This window comes from Vipera berus (assembly GCF_964194415.1).
Source record: "Vipera berus genome assembly, chromosome: Z".
NCBI lineage: Eukaryota > Metazoa > Chordata > Lepidosauria > Squamata > Viperidae > Vipera > Vipera berus.
In genome coordinates, this window is record NC_138205.1 from 11,292,002 (window position 1) to 11,319,032 (window position 27,031).

Consider the following 27,031-nt stretch of genomic DNA (forward strand, 5'->3'; position numbering starts at 1 on the left):
CTCAGGGCCTACCACACACTTGGCAAAATAGTCTGGGCTTCTCCAGCAAAAAGAATAGTACAGAATCCAAATAAATAAGCAAACAATACTACAAATAAATGGAAAAAAATAATAAAAAATAAGATTGCAGTCATACGTAAATCAATTTGAATTTCACTATTCCGAGCCTAGATTCCCATTGCAAGTAGAGTAGTTTGGTCTAGGGATTAAGATGCTGACTAGAAACCAGGAGATTGTGAGCTGTACTCCTACCTTAGGCATGAAAGCAAGTTGGGTGACTTTGGCTCAATCACTAGGAGACAGTGAGTTCTAGTCCTGCCTTGGCTGGCTGGGTGACTTTGGCTCAATCGTTAGGAGACAGTGAGTTCTAGTCCTGCCTTGGCATGGGAGCTGGCTGGGTGACTTTGGGTCAACCGCTAGGATACAGTGAGTTGTATCCTGCCTTGGCACTGGCTGGGTGATTGTGGGCCAATCACTGGGAGACTGAGAGTTCTAGTCCCATCTTAGGCATCAAAAGTGGCTAGGTGACTTTAGACCAGTCACTCTCTCTCGGCTCAATCCACCTCACAGGGTTGTTATCGTGAGGAAAATGTGAGGAGGGAGGAATATTAGGACGTTCGCCACCTTGAATTACATATAAAGTAATAAAGGTGGGATAAAACCCAAATAAATACATCTTATTATGCCCTACGTAGCCTTAAGCCAGACATGTCAAATACAAGGCCCAGGGGCTGGATCCGGCCCGCAAAGTGGTTTCATGTGGCCCGTGAAGCCATCCTGGAAACAGTGAGGGAACGGCCCCCACTGCCTTGGCCCTGGCCCAGAGACCCTCCTTCTGCCAGAGACCCTCAGATCTGTCCCACTCCTGCCCAGGCCCCCATAAGCACCCTTGATGCGAATGATGTAGAGTTGGCCATGCCCACCCAGTAGGCTATATGCACTCTAGCCACACCCACCCAGTAGGCCACGCCCACCCTGGCCATACCCACCCGGCCCCCTGAGGGCAACTGCAGTGCTGATGCGGCCCTCAATGAAATTGAGTTTCAGTTTCAGTTTCAGTTTTATTAAATTTTTATACCGCCCTTCTCCCGAAGGACTCAGGGCGGTGAACAGGGCATATAATAAAAAATACAAAAATACAAAAGTTAAAATAGAATTAAATTAATGCCCAAAATAAAACAATAAAATATACAAATATTTAAAACCCTAAATTAACTCCCCATCAGGCCAGGCCAGCTTGTTCAAATAGGTGGGTCTTTAACCCGCGCCGGAAGGAGCGGAGATCCGGTGCCATCCGGAGCTCAACCGGCAGTTGATTCCACAGAGCCGGGGCGCCCACAGAGAAGGCCCTCCCCCTGGGGGCCGCCAGTCGGCATTCCCTGACCGGAGGCACCCTGAGGAGGCCCTCTCTGTGGGAACGCACAGGGCGGAGGGGAGTTGACGCCGGCAGCAGGTGGTCCCCAAGGTATTCCGGACCCATGCCATGTAAGGACTTGAAAACCATCACTAAGACCTTGAACCTCACCCGGAAGACAACTGGTAACCAATGCAGCTCGCGGAGCAAAGGTGTAACATGGGAGTACCGGGAAACTCCCAAGACAACTCTCGCGGCCGCATTCTGTACCAGTTGGAGCCTCCGAGTGGTCTTCAAGGGAAGCCCCATGTAGAGAGCATTGCAGTAGTCAAGACGAGAGGTCACGAGCGCATGAGTGACCGTACACAAGGCCTCCCGGTCTAGATAGGGCCGCAACTGACGCACCAGGCGAACCTGAGCGAAAGCCCCCCTAGTCACGGCAACTATATGATCTTCTAAGGTAAGCCGCGAATCTAGGAGGACTCCCAAGTTGCGCGCCCTATCCACGGGGGGTAAAGACTCACCCCCCATAAAAAGAGATGGAACATTTTGAATGTCCCGGGATGCCGGAATGCACAGCCACTCAGTCTTGTCAGGGTTGAGTTGAAGTCTGTTCCTCCCCATCCAGACCCGAACCGCCTCCAGGCAACGGGACATCACAGCGAGGGCATCACTGGGGTGGTTTGGGGTCGAAATAAAAAGTTGGGTATCATCAGCATATTGATGATACCCAACTCCAAAACCACGAATGATCTCACCCAGCGGTTTCATGTAGATGTTGAACAGGAGAGGCGAGAGAACCGACCCCTGAGGAACTCCACAAACGAGAGACCTAGGGGCCGATCTCTGCCCCCCTGCCAACACCGACTGCGAACGTCCCAGGAGATAGGAGGAGAACCACCGAAGAACCGTGCCTCCCACTCCCAATCCCCTGAGACGCCGCAGCAGGATACCATGGTCGATGGTATCGAAAGCCGCTGAGAGGTCTAATAGGACTAGGACAGAGGAACATCCCCTATCCCGGGCCCTCCAGAGATCATTCACCAGAGCGACCAATGCCGTCTCCGTGCTGTACCTGGGCCTGAAACCCGATTGGTACGGATCCAGATAATCCGCTTCATCCAGGACCAGAGGGAGCTGGTGCGCCACCACACTCTCAACAACCTTCGCAAGAAAGCGAAGGTTGGAGACTGGACGAAAGTTGTTCAACACAGCTGGGTCCAGGGCTGGCTTCTTGAGGAGGGGTCTCACCACCGCCTCCTTCAAGACGGTGGGGAAATTACCCTCACTCAAAGAAGCAGATATCACCGCCTGGAACCAGCCTCGTGTCCTCTCCCTAGCTGCATAAACCAGCCAGGAAGTTTGACACCCCTGCCTTAAGCCCTTTACTTTAAGAGAACATCAGTTTGCATATATTATTTGCATAAAATGGGAAGACGGATTAACTCGGTTTCTCTGTGTTCCCCACTGCTGCTTGTTCTTCCTGACTGCCACTTGCGAAGGCAATAATAACACGTTTTTCTGCATTGCGCTTGACAAGATCATTTGTTACTTTGGAAAAGTCACTTTCTTCTGAGGGCTTAGATGTTCTCTTAGCCAAGATCTTAAAGTTGGACGAACTGATTCCCAGAGAGCCAACAGCATCTTCCTTTCCCCCCAGATCACAACAGGCACCTGCCGGGGGGGGCAGGTCCTGTCCTGTGCAGCTTGACATCATCACATCGATCACACAAACTATGTAATTATGCAATTTGTGTTCGTCACATCGTGACTTGTAAGGGACACCTGGGGCGATAATCCTTCTCTGAACAGGAAATGGAAGTCCAGCAAGCTAAGATGGCCCAAACTGGGAGGGACTGGGATTCCCTGGGGATTTCTCTCCCTTACACGCTTTGCTGGGAAAAACAAGTTTGAGGCTGATATTATTGTTTATTGCTTCCAAATGATAAAAAACCTGAGGTTTACATTGGTCCTTGTTAATTAAAAATTCAGGATCTGGGTCGGTTTCTCTGTGCCCAGCCTACCTCGCAGGATTGTTGTGGAGAAAAATATAGGACAAGAGAGCGGTATGAATGATCTCTTGAGCTGCTGTACAAAAGCCGGGATACCGACTCGATATACAAATAAATAAACTCCATTCAAGATGGTACAGGTAGTCCTCAACTTACAACCACAATTGAGCCCAAAATTTCTATTGCTAAGTGAGACATTTGTTAAGTGGGACTTGCCCCATCTTACGACTTTTCTTGCCACAGCTGTTAAGTGAATCATTGCAGTTGTTCCATTAGTAATATGGCTGTTAAGTGAATCTGGATTCCCCATTGACTTTGCTTGTAAGAAGGTTCCAGAAGCTGATCACATGACCCCAGGACACTGCAACTGTCATAAATATGAATCAGTTGCCAAGCATCTAAATTTTGGTCATGTGACCATGGGGGCTGTTGTAATGGTTGTGAAAAACGGTCATTTTTTTCAGTGATATTGTAACTTTAAATGGTCACTAAATGAACTGTTGCAAGGCGAGGACTATCTGTAATGACTTCTCTATGGATTCCAAAGATGTCTTATTTTTTAAGCCAGTTCAGATATAGAACCTGCCTCCTTTATCCAGTCTGAAATTGGAGCATGTCTCGCTTTTCAACCTGGGGTCCATATATGGATCACATCAATCACCTCATTTTCAAATGGTTTCACATGAGCCAAGGAATGTGAAGCCCATGGGTGCTTTGGTACACAATCCCTATGTAAAATTTAGTTTTAGAAGTAAAAATATACTCCATATTTCATAAGAATGCCGGTAGGAGTTGGGAATTCTTGTCCAGAATCTTGTGAAATCTTGGGGTTAGCTCACCAGAACATCACACAATTTGGGTTCTTTTACATTTTTATTATCAGAGCATTATAAACTATGCAGATGAAGTCAGGCAAAAATTAGCCAAATCTTTGTAATACTCTCACAAAATTACAAAACAGGGTGGCTTTTTTGTTTTGTAATTGTGTAACTATTAACACAGTTTTTGTCTCTGTGGTCCCTTTGCTGGCCAGCCTCCAACACATGTCTTCTTAGGCAAGAGGTCCAGGTTGTAAATATCCAGACAGCCTGCAGAGGCAGCAAATGTTTGTGTTTTCTGTATCTCACTGCTGCCGTCTGGTGGTCAACTGATATTTTGCACCCTGTATATACTATGCCTACTTTTTCAGTTCAGTTAAGACTCAGGGGTGTAAAACTCAATTTCATTGAGGGCCGCATCAGCATTGCGGTTGCCCCCAGGGGGCCGGTTAGGTGTGGCCTGGGTGGGCATGGCCTACTGGGTGGGCGTGACTAAAGTGCGTATGGCCTACTGGGTGGGCATGGCCAGCTCTACATCGTTCGCATGAAGGGTGCCTATGGGAGGCTGGGCAGGAGTGGGACAGATCTGAGGGTCTCTGGCAGAAGGAGGGTCTCTGGGCCAGGGCCAAGGCAGTGGGGGCCATTCCCTCACTGTTTCCAGGATGGCTTCGCGGGCCGCATGAAACCACTTTATGGGCCGGATCTGGCCCCCGGGCCTTGTGTTTGACATGTCTGAGTTAAGTCATCTTACAAGATTTTAGCCTTTCAATGAAAACAAACAAACAGAAGAAAGAGGGGAGTTACACCTTGCAGCCTTACAAGTTAAAAATCAATTTGAAAATGATTTAATGAGGGCTTTGGATGGCTATTTATTCATTTATTTTTTATTTTAATTCCATTTATATCCTGCCCTTCTCCGAAGACTCAGGGCGGCTTACAAGCTTAGCAGTAGCCTTCATTCTATGTATATGCCTGCTTGTTAGGGCTTTCACACCACCACCCCAAGCGGCATTATTACAAAGTCAGCTTAATTGCCCCCAACAATCTGGGTCCTCATTTTACCTACCTCGGAAGGATGGAAGGCTGAGTCAACCTTGAGCCTGGTGGGATGCGAACCTGCACTAATTGCAAGCAGCTGGTGTTACTTAAGGAGGCATTAGCCCACTGCTCCACCAAGGCTATAAAGGGAGTCCTCGACTTGAGCCCAAAATTTATGTGGCCAAGTGAAACATTTGTTAAATGAATTTTGCCCCATTTCATGACCTTTCTTGCCACAGTTCTTAAGTGAATCAGTGCAGTTCTTCAGTTAGTAACACGGTCATAAAGTGAATCTGGCTTCCCCGTTGACTTTGCTTGTCAGAAGCTCGCAAAAGTTGATCACAGAATCACGGGACATTGCAACCGTCATAAATATGAGCCACTTGCCAAACATCTGAATTTTGATCTTGTGACTAACGGGGTCGTAAGTGTGAAAAATGGTCCTAAGTCATTTTTTTCAGTGCCGTAACTTTGAACAGTCACTAAATGAACTGTGGTAAGTTGAGGACCGTTTAAATTTGCACAGTAACCTCAGGCTAAACTTGGGTTGTAGCAACACCTCCGGGTGAGATTCAAGGTGCTGGTCCTTACCTATAAAGCCCTACATGGCTTAGGCCCGGGATATTTGCAGGACCGTCTGCTGCCAGGAATGATTTCCCATCGCCCTCTGCGCTCGCACAGAGAGGGCCTCCTCAGGGTGCCGTCGGCCAGACAATGTCGGCTGGCGACCCCAGCCTTCTCTGTGGGGGCACCTGCCCTGTGGAACCAACTCCCCCGGGAGCTCCGGATGGCCCCAGACCTTCGGTCCTTTCGTCGTGACCTTAAGACGTACCTTTTCCAACAGGCCGACCTGGACTGATGATAATGGGGTTTTTAATTATGATTTTAAATGTTTTAAATTGGTTTTAGTGGGACTTCGACATAATTTAATTCTTTTTTAATATTTGTATTTATTGTATTTTATTGTTTAGCTGCCCTGAGTCCTTCGGGAGATAGGGCGGCATACAAGTCTCATTATAAATAAATAAATAAACAAACAAACAGCAAATCCTGCTTTTTTCTTCCCTAGGAGAGATGCCACATCAACGAGAGAGAAGTCAGCAATCCTGTCCCCTGTTTTACTGTATTGCTCCGGAATTCCTGTCCAGCTTAGAATTAATTCCCAGTTGTAACTCCTCTCCTGGGGCCCCTTGGCGTAAATACTACATCACAGAGTTCCTTCACCATTGACGCCAGTAATTTCGTTTGGGGAACAGCCAGAGTGAAGAAGTCGGCTGTGCTATTTTAGAGGGAAGGGCAAGGAAGATGCCATTCATTCAGAGGGAGGAAGTGAAAGAGCTTAGGACTCCGGATAAGACTCCTTGGAAGGGCACCATTAGTGCACACTGCCCAGAAGAAATAAAATTGAGCCATAAATCCAGCAAGAAAGACAGATAGGTGGAAGTTGTGAGTACCACGAACAACTGAGGATGGTGAGGGAACATGTTTTTGGAAACTGATGAGGAGAATTGAGTTTTTTAAAAATGGAGGGGAGAAGGATACAGGTACCCGTTTCCCCAAAAATAAGACTGGGTCTTGTATTAATTTTTGCTCCAAAAGATGCACTAGGTCAGCTGACTCAGGAATTCTGGGAGTTGAAGTCCATAAGTCATAAAAGAGCCAAGGTTGCCTACCCCTGCGCTAGGTCTTATTTTTCGTTTAGGTCTTACTTTCCAGTTAGGCCTTATTTTTCAGGGAAATACGGTATTAAACGCATCCATCTGGCTGACGATTTTAACTGGGGCTTATTTTGGGGGTAGGGATTATATTACAAGCATCCTGAAAAATCATGCTAGGGCATACTTTCCAGTTGGGTCTTATTCTCAGGGAAACACGGTAGCCCTTGACGTATGACCTCAATTGAGCCCAAAATTTTCCATTGCTAAGCAAGACAGCAGTTAAGTGAATTTTGCCCCATTTTACAACCATTCTTGATGCAATTGTTAAGTGGATCACTGCAGTTATTAAGTTAATAACACGGTTTGAAAGTGAATCTGGCTTCCCCATTGTCTTTGTTTTGCTGAAGGTCACAAAACCTCGGATATTCTTGCTCTGACAAGGTGATTGCATGACCCCATGGAGGTTTTTAAGAAGAGATTTGTCTGAAATGGCATAAGATTTCCTGCTTGAGCAGGGGGTTGGACTAGAAGACCTCCAAGGTCCCTTCCAACTCTGTTATTCTCTTAAAATTTACAAAATGGTGGACACCACACATGCCATCTTGTGGATTTGACACACAGAGAGACACCGTGGATGCTTCTGTTTGTAGTTAATAACATTTTGACAATTCTCAAACTTTAGACCCAAAAGCACAGGACAACTCAAGAACATGGGCTAATGAGACAGCAAGAAGTAACATTTATTTAGTTATCCTAAAATTGCCTAGAAAGAGATAAATCTCTGTGTGTATCTGTGTATATTATATCACCAGCAGCGCTGTCTGCAATCTTAATTAAAAAGATGATGTTACTTAGTCGGGTAATGAAATGTCTGCAAGCAAACAACAAAGCTCAGAGCTCATCAAATATTCCTCTTAATTAAAAAGAGTAAGCTGACCTGCTTATATAGAACAAGAGTTTAGTTTCATACCTGCTAAGTTATTGCTAGATTCTGAAATATCCAAAAGAGAGTTTGGGCATTAAGGAAAATAAGCTAAAATGATAATTTAAAGGAATGCACAAAGAATAATATAACACTTTTGGAATAGTACGAATCAAAAGCACTATCACAAAATTGGGATGAGTTATTGGGCAGAAAGGATGGTTCATTTGTTTAAAAATACCATTTTAGTGCATAGGAATACAGTACATCCACACATGTGGCTTGCAGGATTCTTGGAATGGATCTCTAAGAAACATGGTTTAAGGTAAATTGAGTGAACAACCAATCACAGTTGAGCCTTGAGTAAGTACTATGCGTGAACCCATAAAACGTACCTACAATACCAAAAGCCAACTTTGACTCACAATTAGAGAGAGAATTCTTGAATATTCCTATTATACAATACTATATTATTCAATATTGATAATATTCACATTATTTAATTGATAGGTAAATACCGTATTTTCATGAAAATAAGCCCTAGCATGATTTTTCTGGACGATTGTAATATAAGTCCTACCCCCAAAATAAGCCCCAGTTAAGATTTTCAGCCAGATGGACACATTTAATACCGTATTTTGCCCAAAATAAGACCTAACTGGAAAATAAACCCTCAGGGAGAAGGGTGGCATATACATTTAATAAACCATAAACCATATGTCTTTTGGAGCAAAAAATAATATGAGACCCTGTCTTATTTTTGGGGAAACATGGTATATATTTCAAGCAGACAGCTAGAGTTGTCTAACTTTCTTACATTCCTAAATACTGCAAAGGACACTGGGCTGTGTTTTAAGAAAGATGTTCAATTTACACTTCAGTCAGTTGCCATATAGACAGACAACAACTGTAAGATGACTTTGGTTTGTCCTGGATCTCAAAGATGGAATTAGACATTAGTTCCTTCCATCAACCCCCCCCCCCATCCAGTCAGAAATGATGAAGCTTTTAGGATGAGAAGCAAAACGTCTTCTTCCTCAAAGAAAAAACATAGTCCAGTTGCTTCTCGAAAAAAGCACCTTTTGGACAATCATGTCCTGGATGACTAAGAATCTCCATAGATATTGAGACAGGCAACAGTTATCTAGCATCTCTCTATCCTGGGAATTCCTTTTAAGAAGGGGCCAAAAATATCTGGAAGAGTGCATCTTGTATACCCCTGATTCAAAATCTTATGCAATCTGAGACTGTGAATCTCTTTGCAAATGTCAGGCTCCAAAAATGGGGAGAAGCTAAAGTGGTTGTTTTTTTTAAAAAAAATTATTGTTGTTGTTGTTACACTTGGTTAATAACTCATAGGAAAAGAAGGAAATGAATGGGCTGTTTAATGTGTCAGATTCAATTAGAAGAGGTGTTTCAGAATCTACAGGAGCAAAAATCTGTGACTCATTGAAGGAGCCATGTCATTTTCATCGAAGCAGCCATGTCATTTTCTGAGCCATGTCATGCTGGCTCAGGAATTCTGGGAGTTGAAGTCCACGAGTCACAAAAGAGCCAAGGTTGCCTACCCCTGTTCTAGGGTAATACAGCTGAAGGAGTTATCCACTATAACCTAGGATCCTGGAAACAGACATGATTGTTTGAATACGTAAATGCTGGGTTTGAGGGTTCCCCGGTGTTTTCTGGGCTTGTTAGTTTTCCTGCAGACCTTTCATTGCCCAGACTAGGCAACTAACTACTGCTAGTCAATCAATGGACACTGAAACGTTTGCAAGAAAACAACCAAGTTCAGAGAACGCCATGGTCCCTTCATTTCAACCCTGAGTTAGAAATATTCTCCTTAAGAGAAGCTGGGTTTCCGTTCCTTCACATCCCACACCCATCTTCCAAACAAAATCCAAAATGCTGGATTGCTCTAACAAGCAAGCAACTAATAATACAGGTAGTCCTTGACTTATGACTACAACTGAACACCAGATTTCTGTGGTTAAGTGAGACAGTTGTTCGGTGAGTTTTGCTCCAATTTACAAACCTTTTTTTTTTGGCCATATTTGTTAAGTGAATCACTGCAGTTGTTAAGTAACAAGATTGTTAAGGGAATCTGACTTGTCAGAAGGTCACAAAGGTGGATCACATGACCCCTGGGACATTGCAACCATCATAAATATGAACCAGCGATCAAGCATCCGAATTGTGATCATCTGACCATGGAGTTGTTGCAATGGTCATAAGTGTGAAAAAAAAGGTCAGAAGTCACTTTTTCAGTGCCGTTGTAACTTTGAACGGTCGCTAAATGGCTGTAAGTTGAGGATTATCTGTATATAAAATCACAGTAGAAAAAAGAATAGAAGTTATTCTTAAATCCACAAATGTCAATTCGGAGAGAAAAGGAAAAACATCCAACCAGTCTTACAAACAGCGCAGTTAACTCCGAGTGAATTATGAAAAATCAAATGCATAATGCTATCATTTTCAACCTGAGATCCATAAATTCTGTTAAAGATTTGTCTATGTCAAAAATAAATCAAAATGATTTATGGCATTCTTGGAAAGGCTTTTGAGTGGAGAAGAGATGAAATGTTCTCTCATATAAGGTTTCCTTATATGGACATTTGTTGAAAGAAGTCTGAATGGAGGATTTATGGATTTAAAAGAGGTTAAAGAGGCAGGAAAAAAATTAAGATGGCATTTGCTGGATGGGAAGAAGGCCGGAAGTCATAATTCTATCTTTTCCTTCTCTTTTTACATTTCATTTCTTTTTTCTTACTTTCCATCTTCTTTTTTCTGCTGTTTGTTTTTAATTTTTTTTATAATTTATTGTACTAAAGGTCTGGTTATTACTTGGGTGGGAAACAGCTAGGAAATCCCAGGTTGTAGACTCAACTGAGAAATTGGAAGGGCTTCCTAAAAGAAGCAAGGGCTAGCTAATTCTGGATTTTTGCCATGAAAAACATTTTATAAACCCACTAATCAGAAATCCAAATAAATTCAGTAGAACTTACTCTTAGGAAAATCAGATCAGATTGCATCGAAAACTGTATTTTTCAGCTAGGAACATCATAAGAAACAGTAATGTATCCTAACAAAAAATGTAACTGACAACTTACAACCACTGATTTTGTGACTGCTCAAAGTTACAACAGCACTGAAAAAAGTGACTTATGGTTGGTTTTCACACTTATGACCAATTACAGCATGGTCATGTGATCGAAATTCAGGTTCCTGGCAATTGGGATAGATTTATGACAGTTACACTGTCCCAGAATCGTGTTTGTATGTAACCATTTGTAATTTTCCCAGCTGGCTTCTGAAAAGTACAGGCAGTCCTTGAGTTATGACCACAACTGAGCCCAAAATTTCTGTTGCTAAGTGAAACATTTCTTAAGTGAGTTTTGCCCCATTTTACGACTTTTCTTGAATCATTGCATTTGTTAACAACATGGTTGTTAAGTGAATCTGGCTTCCCCATTGACTTTGCTTATCAGAAGGTCACAAAAGGTGATCACATGATCCCGGGACACTGCAACGATCATAAACGTGAACCAGTGGTCAAGCAGCCAAATTTTGATCATGTGACCATGAGGATGCTGCAATGGTCGTAAGTGTGAAAAACGGTCATAAGCCACTTTTTTCAGTGCCTTTGTAACTTCAAGCAGACACTAAATGAACTGTTGTAAGTCGAGGACGGCCTGTAAAGTCAATGGGGGGATGCCAGTTTTGCTTAACAATCACATCATTCATTTAACAACCATGGGAAAAAGGTCGTAAAATGGGAGAAGACTCACTTAACAAATGCCTCGCTTCGCAAAGATAATTTTGGGGTCAATTGTGGTCGTAAGCTGAGGAGTACCTATATTCACGTTTTGTAAACCATCCTTTTCTCTTTCTCTGCTAAAAAAGGAAGAATCTGCCACTTGAGGCCCAAAGAAACAAAGGCCAACCTCTTCCTAGCCATGAAGGGTGAATGCTTTTCACAGCAATTCTTACATTTCTCTAACGGAGGCGGGAATGTAAGAGCCAACACTTGCTGTTATTAAAAGACGATTTAAGCCTTTTGCAACCGGATGCCTTACAGATAAGTGGGCACTATAATATTCAGCCACAGCCAGAATAATAATTGAGACACACCTTTATGATGTACTCATCCATTTAGCAAAAACTAACATCTTATTAGACAAACCAAATGTTTAGTCATTTTAAAAAAGTATATGTCAGGAGTAGGCAACCTTAGCTCTTTTATGACTCGTGGACTTCAACTCCCAGAATCCCTGAGTCAGCATGGCTGGCTCACAAATTCTGGGAGTTGAAGTCCACGAGTCATAAAAGAGCCAAGCTTGCCTACCCCGGTATATGTACAAAGTAGCGGTGAACCAGTTTGGTGTAATGCTTAATCCAGTCTTTCTGAACCTTGGCAAGCTTAGGATGTGTGGACTTCAGCTCCCAGAATTCCCAAGCCAGTCTGCAACCTTAAAATGTGTGGACATCAACTCCCAGAATTCCCCAGCCAGCCTGCAAATTTAAGATATAGAGACTTCTCTAGCATTTGAATAAGTATTGATGTGATATTTATATTGCTTGTAGTTATTTTATAAGAGTTAAAGTGCGATAGATTTAATAGCTTATTGTTGTTTGCATAAGGTAGATTATGATTGTTTGTATTTTTATACCTTGTATTTAGCTCTGGGAAGTCGGGGAGGGGGGAGGGGGAAGGGAGGGAGGCGTTGGGGAGGGTTGGGGAGAGGGGAGGGGGTTGGGAGGGGTTTTGTTTTGTTAAAAAAATGTATTGTAAAACTTTTCAATAAAAAAAAAGATAGGGAGACTTCCAGTTCCCAGGAAAAAAAATTGTCAAGAAAATTGTAGAGTCTAGTCCAGGCAATTGCCAGGAGTCAAAAACTGACCCAAAGGCAAAAGTATAGCTAATTAAGAATCCTTTAGCCTTTCCTTGTGGAAAGAGGTTTGTTCCATTCCAAAGATACCACAACTATTCAGAGCAGAGCAAATGTGGTTGCCCTGCCATAATACAATATCATTTTTGGTCTTTTCCATTGACTTCTGCCACCAAAATATCCCCTTTTCTGTTGCAATACAGGTAGTCCTTGACTTACGACCAGAATTTAGCCCAAAATTTCTGTTGAAATATTTGTTAAAAGTGAGTTTTGCCCCATTTCATGACATCTCTTGCCACAGTTCTTAAGGAAATCACTGCAGCTGATAGGTTAGAATCTGGCTTCCCCATTGATTTTGCTCCCCAAAAGGTTGCAAAAGCGGATCACGTGACCTTGGGTCACAGCAACAGTCATAAATATGAACACAGTTGTCGAGCATCTGAATTTTGATCACATGATCATGGGGATGCTGCAGAGATCATAACTATGAAAAAGGTCCATGAGCCACATTTTTCAGTGCCGTTGTCACTAAACAAGCTGTTGTAAATTGAGGACTACATGCACGTTCAAGCAATGCACGTAGTTTAACTGTACATGGGAGAGACCTTACAAGACAGAACAAATAGATGCCGCCTAGGGAATGGTCAGATAAGAGAGGCATAGCCCTCAGCTGGACAGTGGATGGAGTAAGAAGCTCAGAAGGGACCCCCTCTCGTTTCTTGAATTGTACAGGTAGTCCTCGATTTACAACAGTTCATTTAGTGACTGTTAGAAGTTACAACGGCACTGAAAAAACGTGACTTACGACCTTTTTGCACACTCTTTGTAGCATCCCCATGATCACATGATCAAAATTCGAACGCTTGCCAACTGGCTTGTACGTATAACAGTTGCAGTGTCCCCTTTTGCGACCTTCTGACAAGCAAGGGGAAGACAGATTCACTTAAGAGCCGTGCTAACAGCTTAACAACCACTGTGATTCATTTAACAACTGTGATAAGAAAGGTCGTAAAATGGAGTATGACTCAGTTCCTTGCTTATTAAGTTTGGGCTCAGTTGTGGTCATCGAGGACTACTTGTAAAAAGAGATGGGAATGAAAAGTGTATTTTCAGACTTGCAAAATTGTGTTAAAAGCAGTTTTACAATAAAGTGATGAGGATGTTGTTATCGGTTTAGCCGTGTTCGACTCTTGGCGATTCTATGAGCCAGATCTCTCCACACATTGCAGTCTTGCACTACTATACAATTATTATTATTATTATTATTATTATTAATTTTATTTATATACCGCCCTTCTCCCGAAGGACTCAGGGCGGTGAACAGGGCAGATGTATAAAATACAAAAAATACAAAAGTTAAAAAGAATTAAACATAATGCCCGAGGTAAAAAACAATAAATACAAATATTAAGAACAATAAAATACCCAACCCACCCCCCATCAGGCCAAGCCGGCTTGTTCAAACAAATGCGTTTTCAGATCGCGTCGGAAGTGTAATTATTAAATAAAGTGTAATTATTTTATCTGGTTGTATTTCTTGTCTGGTTTACCTGGTAAGGCTGCCACTTAATCAACACAGATAAAATTCTAGTGGTTACACTCCCACGCGCTAGATTTTTATTAACCTTATTATGTTTCGTGGCTTAGCGAAAACCCTGACCAAAATATTATGGTCCAGAAAATGCATGAAATAGTTCAGCAGATTAAGAAAATGAGTTGATAGATTTCTAAGCTCTTTCTGTGACCCAGAGAATCTGAGAACTTCCTGTTGATATGTGATTGTAAATGAGATCTGTGTTTTACGTTTCCACTCATCTATCCCAAACTGGTTGTGGTTGCCTAGGCAACGTATTGTGTGCATTCCGATTGTTTTTAATAAATGGTGGGAAAGAAATCTTTAAACAGCGTTAACAACAATTTTGATCCAACAGATTTTGCACGCTGTGAATCAAATTTCACCGGGATTTATGCCATTCACACGATGGTATTACTGTGCAAATGATATCAGTGGACACAAATGATGTAATCTGTATCATTTGCCATGATCTGACATTGTTTCTGATTTAATGGACAATCACAAATATTGGAACTTCCTTCCCCCCTCTCCAATTGGTCTGTGTTTCTGTGCATATACAGTAGTCCTCGACTTATGAGCCCAATTAAACCCAAAATTCCCATGGCTACGTGAGACAGATAAGAGAATTTTGCCCCATTTTACAATTTTTTCTGGCCACAGTTGTTAAGTGAATCACTGCGGTTGTTAAGTTAATAACATGGTTGTCAAGTGTTACGATTCCAATTTCCCCATTGATTTTGCTTGTCAGAAGGTCACAAAAAGAGTTCACATGACCCTGGGACACTGGAACCGTCATAAATATGAGTCAGTCGCAAAGTGTCTGAATTTTGATCACATGACCATGGGGATGTCGCAATGGTCATAAGTGTGAAAAATGACCATAAGTCACTCTTTTCAGTGCTGTTGTAATGCTGTTGTAATGAACTGTTGTAAGTCAATGCTGAAAACTGATCAAAGAGAGAAGCAACCTGGAATTAAGGAGAAACTTACAGTGAGGACAATTTACCAGTGGAACAGCTTGCCTCCAGAAATCATGGGTGCTCCATCACTGGAGATTTTTAAGAAGAGACTAGACAGTCACTTGTCTGAGATGGTATAGGTTCTCCTGCTTGAGCGGGGGGCTGGGCTAGAAGACCTCTAGGGTCCCTTCCATCTCTGTTATTCTATTCCAGGGGTGTCAAACTCAATTTCATTGAGGGCCGCATCAGCATTGCGGTTGCCCTCAGGGGGCCGGGTGGGTATGGCCAGGGTGGGTGTGGCCTAGTGGTTGGGCGTGGCTAGAGTGCGTATGGCCTACTGGGTGGGCGTGGCCAGCTCTACATCGTTCGCATCAAGGGTGCCTATGGGGGCCTGGGCAGGAGTGGGACAGATCTGAGGGTCTCTGGCAGAAGGGGGGTCTCTGGGCCAGGGCCAATGCAGTGGGGGCCGTTCCCTCACTGTTGCCAGGATGGCTTCGCGGGCCGCATGAAACCACTTCGCGGGCCATATCCGGCCCCCGGGCCTTGTGTTTGACATGTCTGTTCTGTTCTATTCTATTCTATTCTATTCTATTCTATTCTATTCTATTCTATTCTATTCTATTCTATTCTATTCTATTCTATTCTATTCTATTCTATTCTATTCTATTCTATTCTATTCTATTCTATTCTATTCTATTCTATGGACTTACACCTGTACACACACATATCTATGCATAATTCTAAAAGGGATTTATGCAGCAGTATCACACTGAACTACGATGGGGACCTCTTCGGAAATCCTAAAGATGTAGGCTAGATTAGGAATTTTTTTTTAAAAAAAAAAGATCCTGGAAGAAAGCAACAGCAAATCATGTCCATAATGCTGTGAAGAGCTTGAGTTGATCAAAATTGTATTTCTCATAAAGCTATGGAAGGTTAGAGCTGCTTTGCCGAAGACTGGGAAATAGTAGATTGGTAGGTTGCAATAAGAAGTTAAAAAAATAAGACTATGATTTGTCCCTAAACAGGTAGTCCTCAACCTATCTCCTGGGCCGTTCGCAGTCGGTGTTGACGGGAGGGCAGAGATCCGCCCCGAGGCCTCTCGTTTGTGGAGTTCCTCAGGGGTCGGTTCTCTCGCCCCCCCCCGTTCAACATCTATATGAAGCCGCTGGGTGAGATCATTCGTGGTTTCGGAGTGGGGTATCATCAGTATGCTGATGATACCCAACTTTTTCTTTCCACCCCGAACCAACCCAGCGATGCCCTCGCCGTGATGTCCCGTTGCCTGGAGGCGGTCCAGGTCTGGATGGGGAGAAACAGGCTTCGTCTCAATCCCACCAAGACTGAGTGGCTGTGCATATCGGCATCTCGGGCTAACCAGACTATTCCATCTCTAACGATGGGGGGTGAGGTGTTACCCCCCGTTGATAGGGCTTGCAACTTGGGCGTCCTCCTGGATTCACGACTCAATTTTGAAGACCATATAGGAGCCGTGACCAGGGGGGCTTTTGCCCAGGTTCGCCTGGTGCGCCAGTTGCAACCCTATCTGGACCGAGATGCCCTACACACAGTCACTCACGCGCTTGTGACCTCCCGTTTAGACTACTGCAACGCTCTCTACATGGGGCTGCCCTTGAGGACCACTCGGAGGCTTCAGCTGGTGCAGAATGCGGCCGCGCAAGTTGTGATGGGGGTCTCCCGATACTCCCATGTAACACCTCTACTCCGCGAGCTGCATTGGCTCCCGGTTGCCCTCCGGGTGAGATTCAAGGTGCTGGTGATGACCTATAAAGCCCTAAATGGCTTGGGTCCGGGATATCTGAGGGAACACCTGCTGCCGGCATCAAGCTCCCTTCGTCCAGTGCGCTCCCACAGGGAGGGTCTTCTCAGGGTGCCACCGGTAAGAGATTGCTGGCGGACGACACCCAGGAATAGGGCCTTCTCAGTGGGTGCACCTGCCCTCTGGAACAAGCTGCCAGTGGAGATTAGGACTGCCCCCGACCTCCGTTCATTCCGCCGGGACCTGAAGACCTGGCTCTTTGAGCTCTCTGGCCCAGGCTGAGAATTTTAATTTTAATTTTACCTGGGGTTTTATTTGTTCAGGGATGGATATAATTTTTTTTAATTGTTTTTAACTTTTGTATTTTTGTTTTTAATCACCCTGTAAACCGCCCTGAGTCCTTCGGGAAAGGGCGGTATATAAATGTAATAAAATAAATAAATAAATAAATAAACTTATGACCACAACTGAACCCAAAATGTACATTTGGTAAGTGGGTTTTGCCTGATTTTATGCCCTTTCTCACCACCGTTGTTAAGTGAATCACTGCAGGTGTTACATTAGTAACATGGTTGTTAAGTGAATCTGGCTTCCCCATGGACTTTGCTCGTCAGAAGGTCTCAAAAGGGATCACATGACCCTAGGACACTGCGACCGTCATAAAAATGAATCAATCGCAAAAGTGTCTGAATTTTGATCATGTGACCATAGGAATGCTGCAACAGTCGTAAGTGTGAAAAAACAGTCGTAAGTCACTTTTTTTCAGTGCCATTGTAACATTGAATGGTCACTAAATGAACTGTTGTAAGTTGAGGACTACCAGTGGTTACATGAAGAAGTGGACAAATACCATCCAATCTCTAACTTTCCCTTTTGGGTGAAGCCTGTTTAGTAAGTGATGGAGCGGCAGCTACACAAGTTGCTCTCGGCTTACTACTTTCATTTAGTGACCGTCCAAAGTTACAATGCCATGGGAAAAAGTGACTTATGACCACCGTTTCAGCATCCCCATGGTCACCGTGATCAAAATTTGGAGACTTGGCAACTGGCTCATACTTACAACGGTTGCAGAGTCCCAAGATCACCTAAATCACCTTTTGGCACCTTTCGACAAGCTAAGACGTCAGAGGTGTCAAACTCAATTTCATTGAGGGCCGCATCAGCATTGCGGTTGCCCTCAGGGGGCCGGGTGGGTGTGACATGGGTGGGCGTGGCCTACTGGGTGGGCGTGGCTAGAGTGCGTATGGCCTACTGGGTGGGCGTGGCCAGCTCTACATCGTTCCCATCAAGGGTGCTTATGGGGGCCTGGGCAGGATTGGGACAGATCTGAGGGTCTCTGGCAGAAGGAGGGTCTCTGGGCCAGGGCCAAGGCAGTGGGGGCCGTTCCCTCACTGTTTCCAGGATGGCTTCACGGGCCACATGAAACCACTTCGCGGGCCGGATCCGGGCCCCGGGCCTTGTGTTTGACATGTCTGAGCTAAGTCAATAGGAAAGCCAGATTCATTTCACAACCACATTACTAACTGGACATATTTATTTATTTATTTTATTTTAATTCCATTTGCAGTGATTCACTTAACAGCTGTGGCGAGAATGGTCATAAAAGGGAGCAAAACTCACTTAATAACTGTCTTGCTTAGCAGCAGAAATTTGGGGCTCAGCTGCAGGGATCAGAAATCATATTGATTGCAGTCATGGGTGGTGAACGAGGCTAGGAGGGAGATGGATCGAAGTTTTACTTCTCTCAATTTGTCTGAAATGAAAGGAGGGGGCGTGTCAATCTCGGCAAAGGCTCTGCTGTAGATCACAGATAAGGGGGACAGATGGGCAGCAAAAGGCAAGCAGTTGGAAAGAAACAGCAGGAAAAAAGGAGAGCAAAATTGAAGGAGATAAAAATAAAAAAAACAACCCCCCCTCTTGTTGCAACGTATACAATCATTCTGCAAATAAATCAAGAGCAGGAGTTTCATTCTCTCTGAAGAGAGTACATCAGACATGTCAAACACAAGGCCCGGGGGCCGGATCTGGCCCGCGAAGTGGTTTCATGTGGCCCCCGAAGCCTTCCTGGAAACAGTGAGGGAACGGCCCCCACTGCCTTGGCCCTGGCCCAGAGACCCTCCTCCTGCCAGAGACCCTCAGATCTGTCCCACTCCTGCCCAGGCCCCCATAGGCACCCTTGATGCGAACGATGTAGAACTGGCCACGCCCACCCAGTAGGCCATACGCACTCTAGCCACGCCCACCCAGTAGGCCACGCCCACCCTGGCCATACCCACCCGGCCCCCTGAGGGCAACCGCAATGCTGATGCGGCCCTCAATGAAATTGAGTTTGACACCCCTGGAGTACATTGTCTATTTCTTCTGGGTTAAAAGTTGCAATTGTTCAATCTCTCTGGAGATTCTCAGTCATCCATGTCATGAATTCATGGTTGTCCCAAAGGTGCTTTTTTTTCCAGAGGCAACTGGACTTTTTTTTTGTTTTTCTTTGAAGACGTTTGGCTTCTCATCTGAGGAACTTCTTCAGCTCTGAAGAATGGGGGGGGGAAGAGAGAGATGGGTGGGATGGATCCAGCCAGAGCTGAAGAAGCTTCTTGGATGAGAAGCCAAACATCTTCAAAGAAAAACAAGGAAGTCCAGTTGCCTCTGGGAAAAACTGCAATTGTTCAGAATACAATAAACTCCCGGTATTCTGTTAAACTAGAAGGAAAGTGTTGCTAATGGACTTGTGCTATTCAGGAATTAAAAGGATTTTAAGGATTTGTTTATAGATAAGAAATGAGATATGGGAAGAAAAGATGATTTGTTGTAGTCAAGGTGATAAGTTACTAAACTTGTTTATACTTGTCTAGAAGGGGGGGGCATTTGCCCAGATTCGCCTGGTACACCAGTTGCGCCCCTTTCTGGACCGAGATGCCCTACGTACAGTCACCCACGCACTCGTTACCTCCTGTATAGACTACTGTAATGCTCTCTACATGGGGCTGCCCTTGAAGACCACCCGGAGGCTTCAACTGGTGCAGAGTGCAGCTGCACGGGTAGTGATGGGAGCACCCCGATACTCCCATATTACACCCCTCCTGCGTGAGCTGCATTGGCTACCGGTTGCCCTCCGGGTGAGATTTAAGGTGATGGTTCTTACCTTTAAAGCCCTACATGGCTTAGGCCCGGGATACTTGCAGGACCATCTGCTGCCGGGAACGAATTCCCATCGCCCAGTACGCTCACACAGAGAAGGCCTCCTCAGGGTGCCATCGGCTAGATAATGTCGGCTGGCGACCCCCAGGGGGAGGGCCTTCTCTGTGGGAGCGCCAGCCCTGTGGAACCAGGGCCCAAGATCTCCAGTCCTTTCGCCGCGGCCTCAAAACAGTCCTTTTCCACCTGGCTGACCTAGACTGACAGGGATTTTAATTATGTTCACAATTCTAACTCTATTCTTTAATTTATTTTAATTTATTTCAAATTTTTATTTTTTATTTACTGTACAGAGAGGCCTTTAAGTTTTGTTGTTGTTAGCCGCCCTGAGTCCCTCGGGAGATAGGGCGGGATATAAATCCCATTAATAAAATAAATAAATAAATAAAGTCATTTTTTTTTATACATAGTTCTTTTTCTTTGCAATATTCTTATTTTTTTTTCTCTTTCTTTTCTGTTTTTCTTTCTGGTATTTTCTGCACCTTCTATTTTTTTGTATTTTTATCTTTGAAACTGGAATTCTTAACAAAATCACGACTTAAAAAGCAGAAACGCCGATGCAGAGATAGCTTGCTTTCCTGTTTCCTTCTAACTCAATTTTGAAGACCATATAGGAGCCGTGACCAGGAGGGCTTTTGCCCAGGTTCGCCTGGTGCGCCAGTTGCGACCCTATCTGGACCGAGATGCCCTACGCACAGTCACTCATGCGCTCGTGACCTCCCGTTTGGACTACTGCAACGCTCTCTACATGGGGCTGCCCTTGAGGACCACTCGGAGGCTTCAACTGGTGCAGAATGCGGCCGCGCGAGTTGTGATGGGGGTCTCCCGATACTCCCATGTAACACCTCTACTCCGCGAGCTGCATTGGCTTCCGGTTGCCCTCCGGGTGAAATTCAAGGTGCTGGTGATGACCTATAAAGCCCTACATGGCTTGGGTCCGGGATATCTGAGGGAACACCTGCTGCCGGCATCAAGTTCCCTTCGTCCAGTGCGCTCCCACAGGGTGGGTCTTCTCAGGGTGCCACCGGTAAGAGATTGCCGGCGGGTAACACCCAGGGATAGGGCCTTCTCAGTGGGGGCGCCTGCCCTTTGGAACCAGCTGCCAGTGGAGCTGAGGACTGCCCCCGACCTCCGTTCATTCCGCCGGGGCCTGAAGACCTGGCTCTTCGAGCTCTCTGGCCCAGGCTGAGGATTAATCTTATTTTAACTGGGGTTTTATTTATGCAGGGACAAATATAATCTTTTTTAAACTTGGTTTTTTAACTTTTGTATTTTTGGTTTTTAATTACCCTGTAAACCGCCCTAGTATATAAATGTAATAAAATAAATAAATAAATAAATAAAATAACTCACTCTCCTATCCTTGAACTGTAACAACCTTCTAAAATTGGGAGCCGCCACTGAGAGGCCTCGGTGCTCTCTGAACTTGGCTGTTAGCATTTCACATTCTAGCTGCATTTCAAAATGAAAATGAAAGCAGCGTTTTCATTTTCTGCAAAAGATAATACACTTACTTAATGCTCTCTCTCTCTCTCTCTCTGAAGCTCTTAAATTAAACAAACAAACAAACAGACACTGCAAACAACTGATTTTTACGTTGGAAACAGTGCCTAGCTTTGGCTAACACAGACCGATGCACTGAATTAATTCATTTACTGGGTTCTTACCCTCCTGCTACTCTAAAACACAAGCCAATGAATCGGCCAGTTCTTTTCAAACAAAACAAAACAAAGCAACTAAGGTTAAAACCAGGCAAGTTCAGCGTAGTGGCAGAACCACTAACTACCACAGGATCTAAGTAGTCAGATGTGTGGTGATAAAGATCAACAAGAATATTCAGCCCCAGAGGGATGAAGCAGATTGGTAGGGAAAAGGGGGAAAGCTGAGTAGTTAAAACAAAAAACCAACACAGAATTATTTTATGGCAGGGTTCAGGGTGATGAAAATTGCACAGAGGGAGAATTTTTATAGATCCTGGAGGCTGCTTTTCAGCCTAGGAGTGAAAAAAGGAGCTGTCAGCTCCATTTTGTGACTGACCAAAGAAAGGGAGCAGGCCGGCGGCAAAAGCATGTTTAATCGTTTAATAAAGAACAGTAAGGAGGAAAAGCAAGGCCTGTCATCTCTAGGCTGTCAGGCTCTGCTTGCAGACTGGGAGAGAAACGAAAGTGGAGGGGGTTCTAACAGGAACCCCCCACCCTCCTTTATGCTACATTTCCCAGGGCCCTGTTTTCGCTCTGCGCTACCGCATGGCTAAAGCAATTGCTGAAGGAGACATAGGGCAGAGGGAGGGGAGCGGATCTTCCCCCCCTTCTCCCCCCCCCCATCCTGTTTGAGGCCAAGTGGAGCGGTCCAGATTGTAGCCCCTCTGGCCTTCCCACACAAAGGCATTTTCAAGATCCTCCCATTAGGATCCCTATATATCCTTTTCATCCCTGCAACTAGCGTGTTTTTGTGTGTCTGTCTGTGTGAGTGGCTGGGTAGGGGGTGTTTGCAATTGCCTGCTGAAAAATCCTCCCGTTTGAGTGGACAGGACAGGGAGCCTTATAGTTCAACACATCTGGAAGGTTTGGGTTTGGGAAGAGGGGGTTGGTTGGGATTTGGGAGGGTGGGGGGAGACTGCATAATCACCCACAATGCACCGCAGCAGCATCTCAACACCCCCCCTCCCACCTCCAAAGATTCAGCCCCTCCTGAACACCGAAAACATCCCAGTTCTTCATGGCGCACGGGAAGAGGGGGCTTTGCAAGGACCCCCCTCTTCCAAAAGCTTCCCACGCGTCCGCCCCCCACAAGGAGAACTTTTCAGCCTCAAAATTCTTGCACCCAAGCAAGCCGCTCTCTCTTCAACATCATCTTTGGGGGGGGCGGCAAGGGGTACCACTTGATATGAAGTGCCCCCCCCTCTGATTTTCTCATCTGTGAACCACCAAAACCTCTTTCCACCACTCAGCTTTCCGGAAGTCCATGCAAAGAAAACTTCTGCCTTAGCAGAATCGCGACACACACCCACCCCACCCCCCCAAAAAGAAAGAAGTTAGCGTTTGAAGCAAAACCCTTGCCAGGACCCCGTTAATTCTAACCCCTTTCCCTGCAGGCTGGCTGGAATAATAAAGACCCTCCCTTTCTCCGAGTTTGGAGGATCGTCGCCCCCCACCGCTTCCCCCTGCCTTGCGGGGTTATCCGATCATCCCAGCCGGCACCCCGGCAGATCTAGATCTCCATCCCTTCAGGTGATCCGCTGGCTGGGATCCCTCCACCGGACTTGGATCGCAAGGGAAATCGCGATCCCCAAGGGGCGTGAGCGATGGAGCGAGAAGCTGCGAGAAGCAACCGACCGGGATCCGCGGCCAGGCCAAACCCAGCTTAAGCCAGTGCGTCCTTCCCTTCCCTCCAGCCCTCCAGCCGCGTCGGTCCCAAGCCCAGCCCCCTACCGAGAACCCAGTCCTCAGCTTCTCCGCCGACCCCTCCGCCCGAGCGGGCGCGGCTAGAGCTTACCTGGACTTGCTGGCGGCGGCTGAGCCTCGGCTGGTGGACGAAGGGATTGGGGGCGGCCGCGGCCGGCTCGTCCTCCTCCGGGGCCCCCCGGTTCGAGCCGCCCTCCATAGCCGGATCCCCCTTCCAGCCTGGGATGCGTCCCCAAGGCCGGAGCCCGGGGCCTGGTCGGGGAAGAGGACGGAGGATGGCGAGACGGAGGGAGCGCGCGGCTGGAGGGACACCCTGGCACCGGAGCGCGGCGGCGGCGGCGGCTGGAGGGAGCCAGGATGCTAAGGAGGGGGCGGGGCTCGGCGCGGTCGTCCCGGCGACGGACTGGCTGGGGGAGGGACTTTCGCTTTGGAGGGACCGGATGGAGGAGAGGAGGAGGAGGAGGCGGCGGCGGCGGAGGAGGAGAAGCGGACTCGGCATCCCTGAGCAGCGCTCCGTCCGTCCGTCCGTCCGTCCATCTTTAAATTGCTTTTAAGAAGAAATGTCCCGACGGTTAGAACAATGAATCAGTGGAACAACCTGCCTCCAAAAGTTGTGAATGCTCCAACGCTGGAAGTTTTTTTTTAAAGAAGAGACTGGACAACCACTTATCTGAAATGATATAGGGTTTTCCTGCTTGAGAAAGGGGTTGGACTAGAAGACCTCCAAGGTCCCTTCGGACTCGGGTTATTCTGTTGTATTCGTCCACCCAGCTCTCCGTGAGCTTCCCTTTCTCCACTAGTGGGGAAGCAAGTAGGAACCATGGAAAGCAGGAGGAAGCAAAGTTGCACAAGGCCACCGCTGCCCAAATGATCTGGAAGGCACCAAAGTCAAGAGCCTTCCTTCCTTCCTTCCTTCCTTCCTTCCTTCCTTCCTTCCTTCCTTCCTTCCTTCCTTCCTTCTTTCTTTCTTTCTTTCTTTCTTTCTTTCTTTCTTTCTTTCTTTCTTTCTTTCTTTCTTCCTTCCTTCCTTCCTTCCTTCCTTCCTTCTTCCTTCCTTCCTTCCTTCCTTCCTTCCTCCTTCCTTCCTTCCTTCCTTCCTTTCTCTTTCTTTCTTCCTTCTTTCTTTCTCCCTTCCTTCCTTCCTTCCTTCCTTCCTTCCTTCCTTCCTTCCTTCTTTCTTTCTTTCTTTCTTTCTTTCTTTCTTTCTTTCTTTCTTTCTTTCTTTCTTTCTTTCTTTCTTTCTTCCTCCCTCCCTCCCTTCCTTCCCCCATCCCTTTTGCCTCTCACCTTCTCTGCTGGCCTGCAACCCTTCCCCTCCAGTCCCCTTTGTGCTATATGAAGAGCCAGTTTGTTTCAGAAATGGCCCATCTTTTCTGGGTTTGGCACTGCTTGGATGGATAGGAGACCCCTAGGAAATGCCACAGGGCAATGTGTAGGCTTAACAGAGAGCTAAAGAAATGCCCAAGGGCAGTAATAACATGCGACACCTGCACTGTTCTCAAAACATCTTCGTGGAGTCACATTCAGCTCAAAGGCATCTGTAGGAGAGAAGAGAACAAAACCTAAGCTAAATTTCAATAAACAGTAATTAAAATTAAATGAGCTTCCTTTTGAAAACCAGTATAGTGTGGTGTAGTTGCTAAGGATGGCAGCAATTTGAAGCATCAGGCTTGAAACTTCCACTTGTGAAGTTCACGAGTGAGTTTGGCTCATCCATTCTCGGCTTGACCCACCTCACAGGGCTGCTGTTGTTCTGGGATAAAAATAGAGAAAGCCCCACTGTGAACATTCAGACACACGTTAGGATGAAACTGTAACAATTAATGTAATAGTTTCCCTTTTTTGGCCACTTTCAGAATTTGTTTGTTCCTGTTTGGTGGAAGGAAGTGCAGAGACCCAGTTCTCCATCTCAGTTGTCCTATTTAGAAAAGGAGGGATTAACCAACGGCCTCGGTGAGTCAGGAAATTCCTATATCTCAAATTTCAGCCTTCTACTATCCCTATCTCCAACTGTGGTCAGCACCACAAATATTTACAGTAACAATTTCCACATTGCTGTGAAAACCTGGAGCTAGAATACACCTACTGTGTGTGAGAGGCAGGTAGGACACCAACACAATGAGTCTCACCTGGCAGAACTGAGGAAAAATGCCTAATCTCGATCTGTAAGGTAAAGCTAAAGGTTCCCCCGCACATGCGTGCTAGTCGTTTCCGACTCTAGGGGCCAGTGCTCATCTCCGTTTCAAAGCCGAAGAGCCAGCGCTTGTCCGAGGACGTCTCCGTGGTCATGTGGCCGGCATGACTAGACGCCAAAGGCACGTGGAACACTGTTACCTTCCCACCGTAGTGGTCCCTATTTTTCTACTTGCATTTTTTTTACATGCTTTCGAACTGCTAGGTTGGCAGAAGCTGGGACGGGTAACAGGCGCTCACTCTGCTACGTGGCACTTGGGGTTCGACCCGCCAAACTGCCAACCTTCTGATCGACAAGCTCAGTGACCTAACCCACTGAGCCACTGCGTCCACTCAATCTGTACCCGAATCCAATTTCGTTTCAACTGGGTAACTGTCAACATGTTAAATCAAGTCTGGTTGAAAAATCCTAGGGAATTCCTGGAAGCTTGACATTCTGACCAATCAGCCACCAGTGGACAGGTAGAGATAAATGCAATCTCTAAATGTTTATAAGATGTATCCCAGTGTGTCTCAATCCTAGCAACCTGAAGATGTCTAGACTTCAACGCCCAGAATTCCAGACTGGCGTGGGAATTCTGGAAGTTGAAGTCCTGAGACTGAAAAATCCTGATAGAACCACACGTGGAGGAAGGAAAACACCAGAGAATGTAGCAACCAACAGTTAAGGTGAAAACAATATCAAATAAACAACCAGGGAAGAAACAGTAGCCTAATCAAAGAACTCTCAAGGAAGATAAAAAAATATTTTATCGTTAGCCCTTTCCAACTGGAACTAGTGGTCATCTGCACCAGCAAAAGAAAGCAATAATAAACAGGCTTATCGTTATGTGCTTGGCAATAAATGACCTGTCCCTTGCCGATATAAAGTCTAGCCTTGAATGTGCTACCAAGAGAATAAATGAGGGACTTGCATATTGTAAATTGTGCAGCTTAAAGGAATGGATGAAGAGGCTGTTACTAAAAGGACAGAAGTAACGTAAGAAGGACAGAGGTGACATTCCATCCATGCTTCCTTCAGCCTTTCAGTTTACATCAGCAGGAAAATAGTTTTGTAACTAGGAAGGGTGTACCCTATAAAACTTTCACACTGCCAGTCGCAATCAAGGGGGCTGGACTAGAAGGCCTCCAGGGTCCCTTCCAAGCTCTATTCTATTCTAAGGTCTCTGTCCCAAGGGATTTAGCAGTTTTTAGAAAAGACTTAAAAATGGCAGAAGGCAACAAGAGGATGTTAAAAAA

The 27,031-nt window shown here is 45.5% G+C and overlaps 1 protein-coding gene across 1 annotated transcript in view; it reads right to left on the reverse strand.

Annotated features, from left to right (window-relative positions):
• LOC308677662 (lysophospholipid acyltransferase LPCAT4-like) overlaps positions 1–23,932 on the reverse strand; it is a 42,750-nt gene extending 18,818 nt beyond the window's left edge. The window contains exon 1 of the mRNA XM_081344277.1: positions 23,691–23,932. Within this exon, the coding sequence (XP_081200403.1) occupies positions 23,691–23,798 (108 nt within the window). The 5' untranslated portion in view covers positions 23,799–23,932. The remainder of the gene's footprint in view (positions 1–23,690) is intronic.
• Between the last annotated feature and the right edge of the window lie 3,099 nt (positions 23,933–27,031).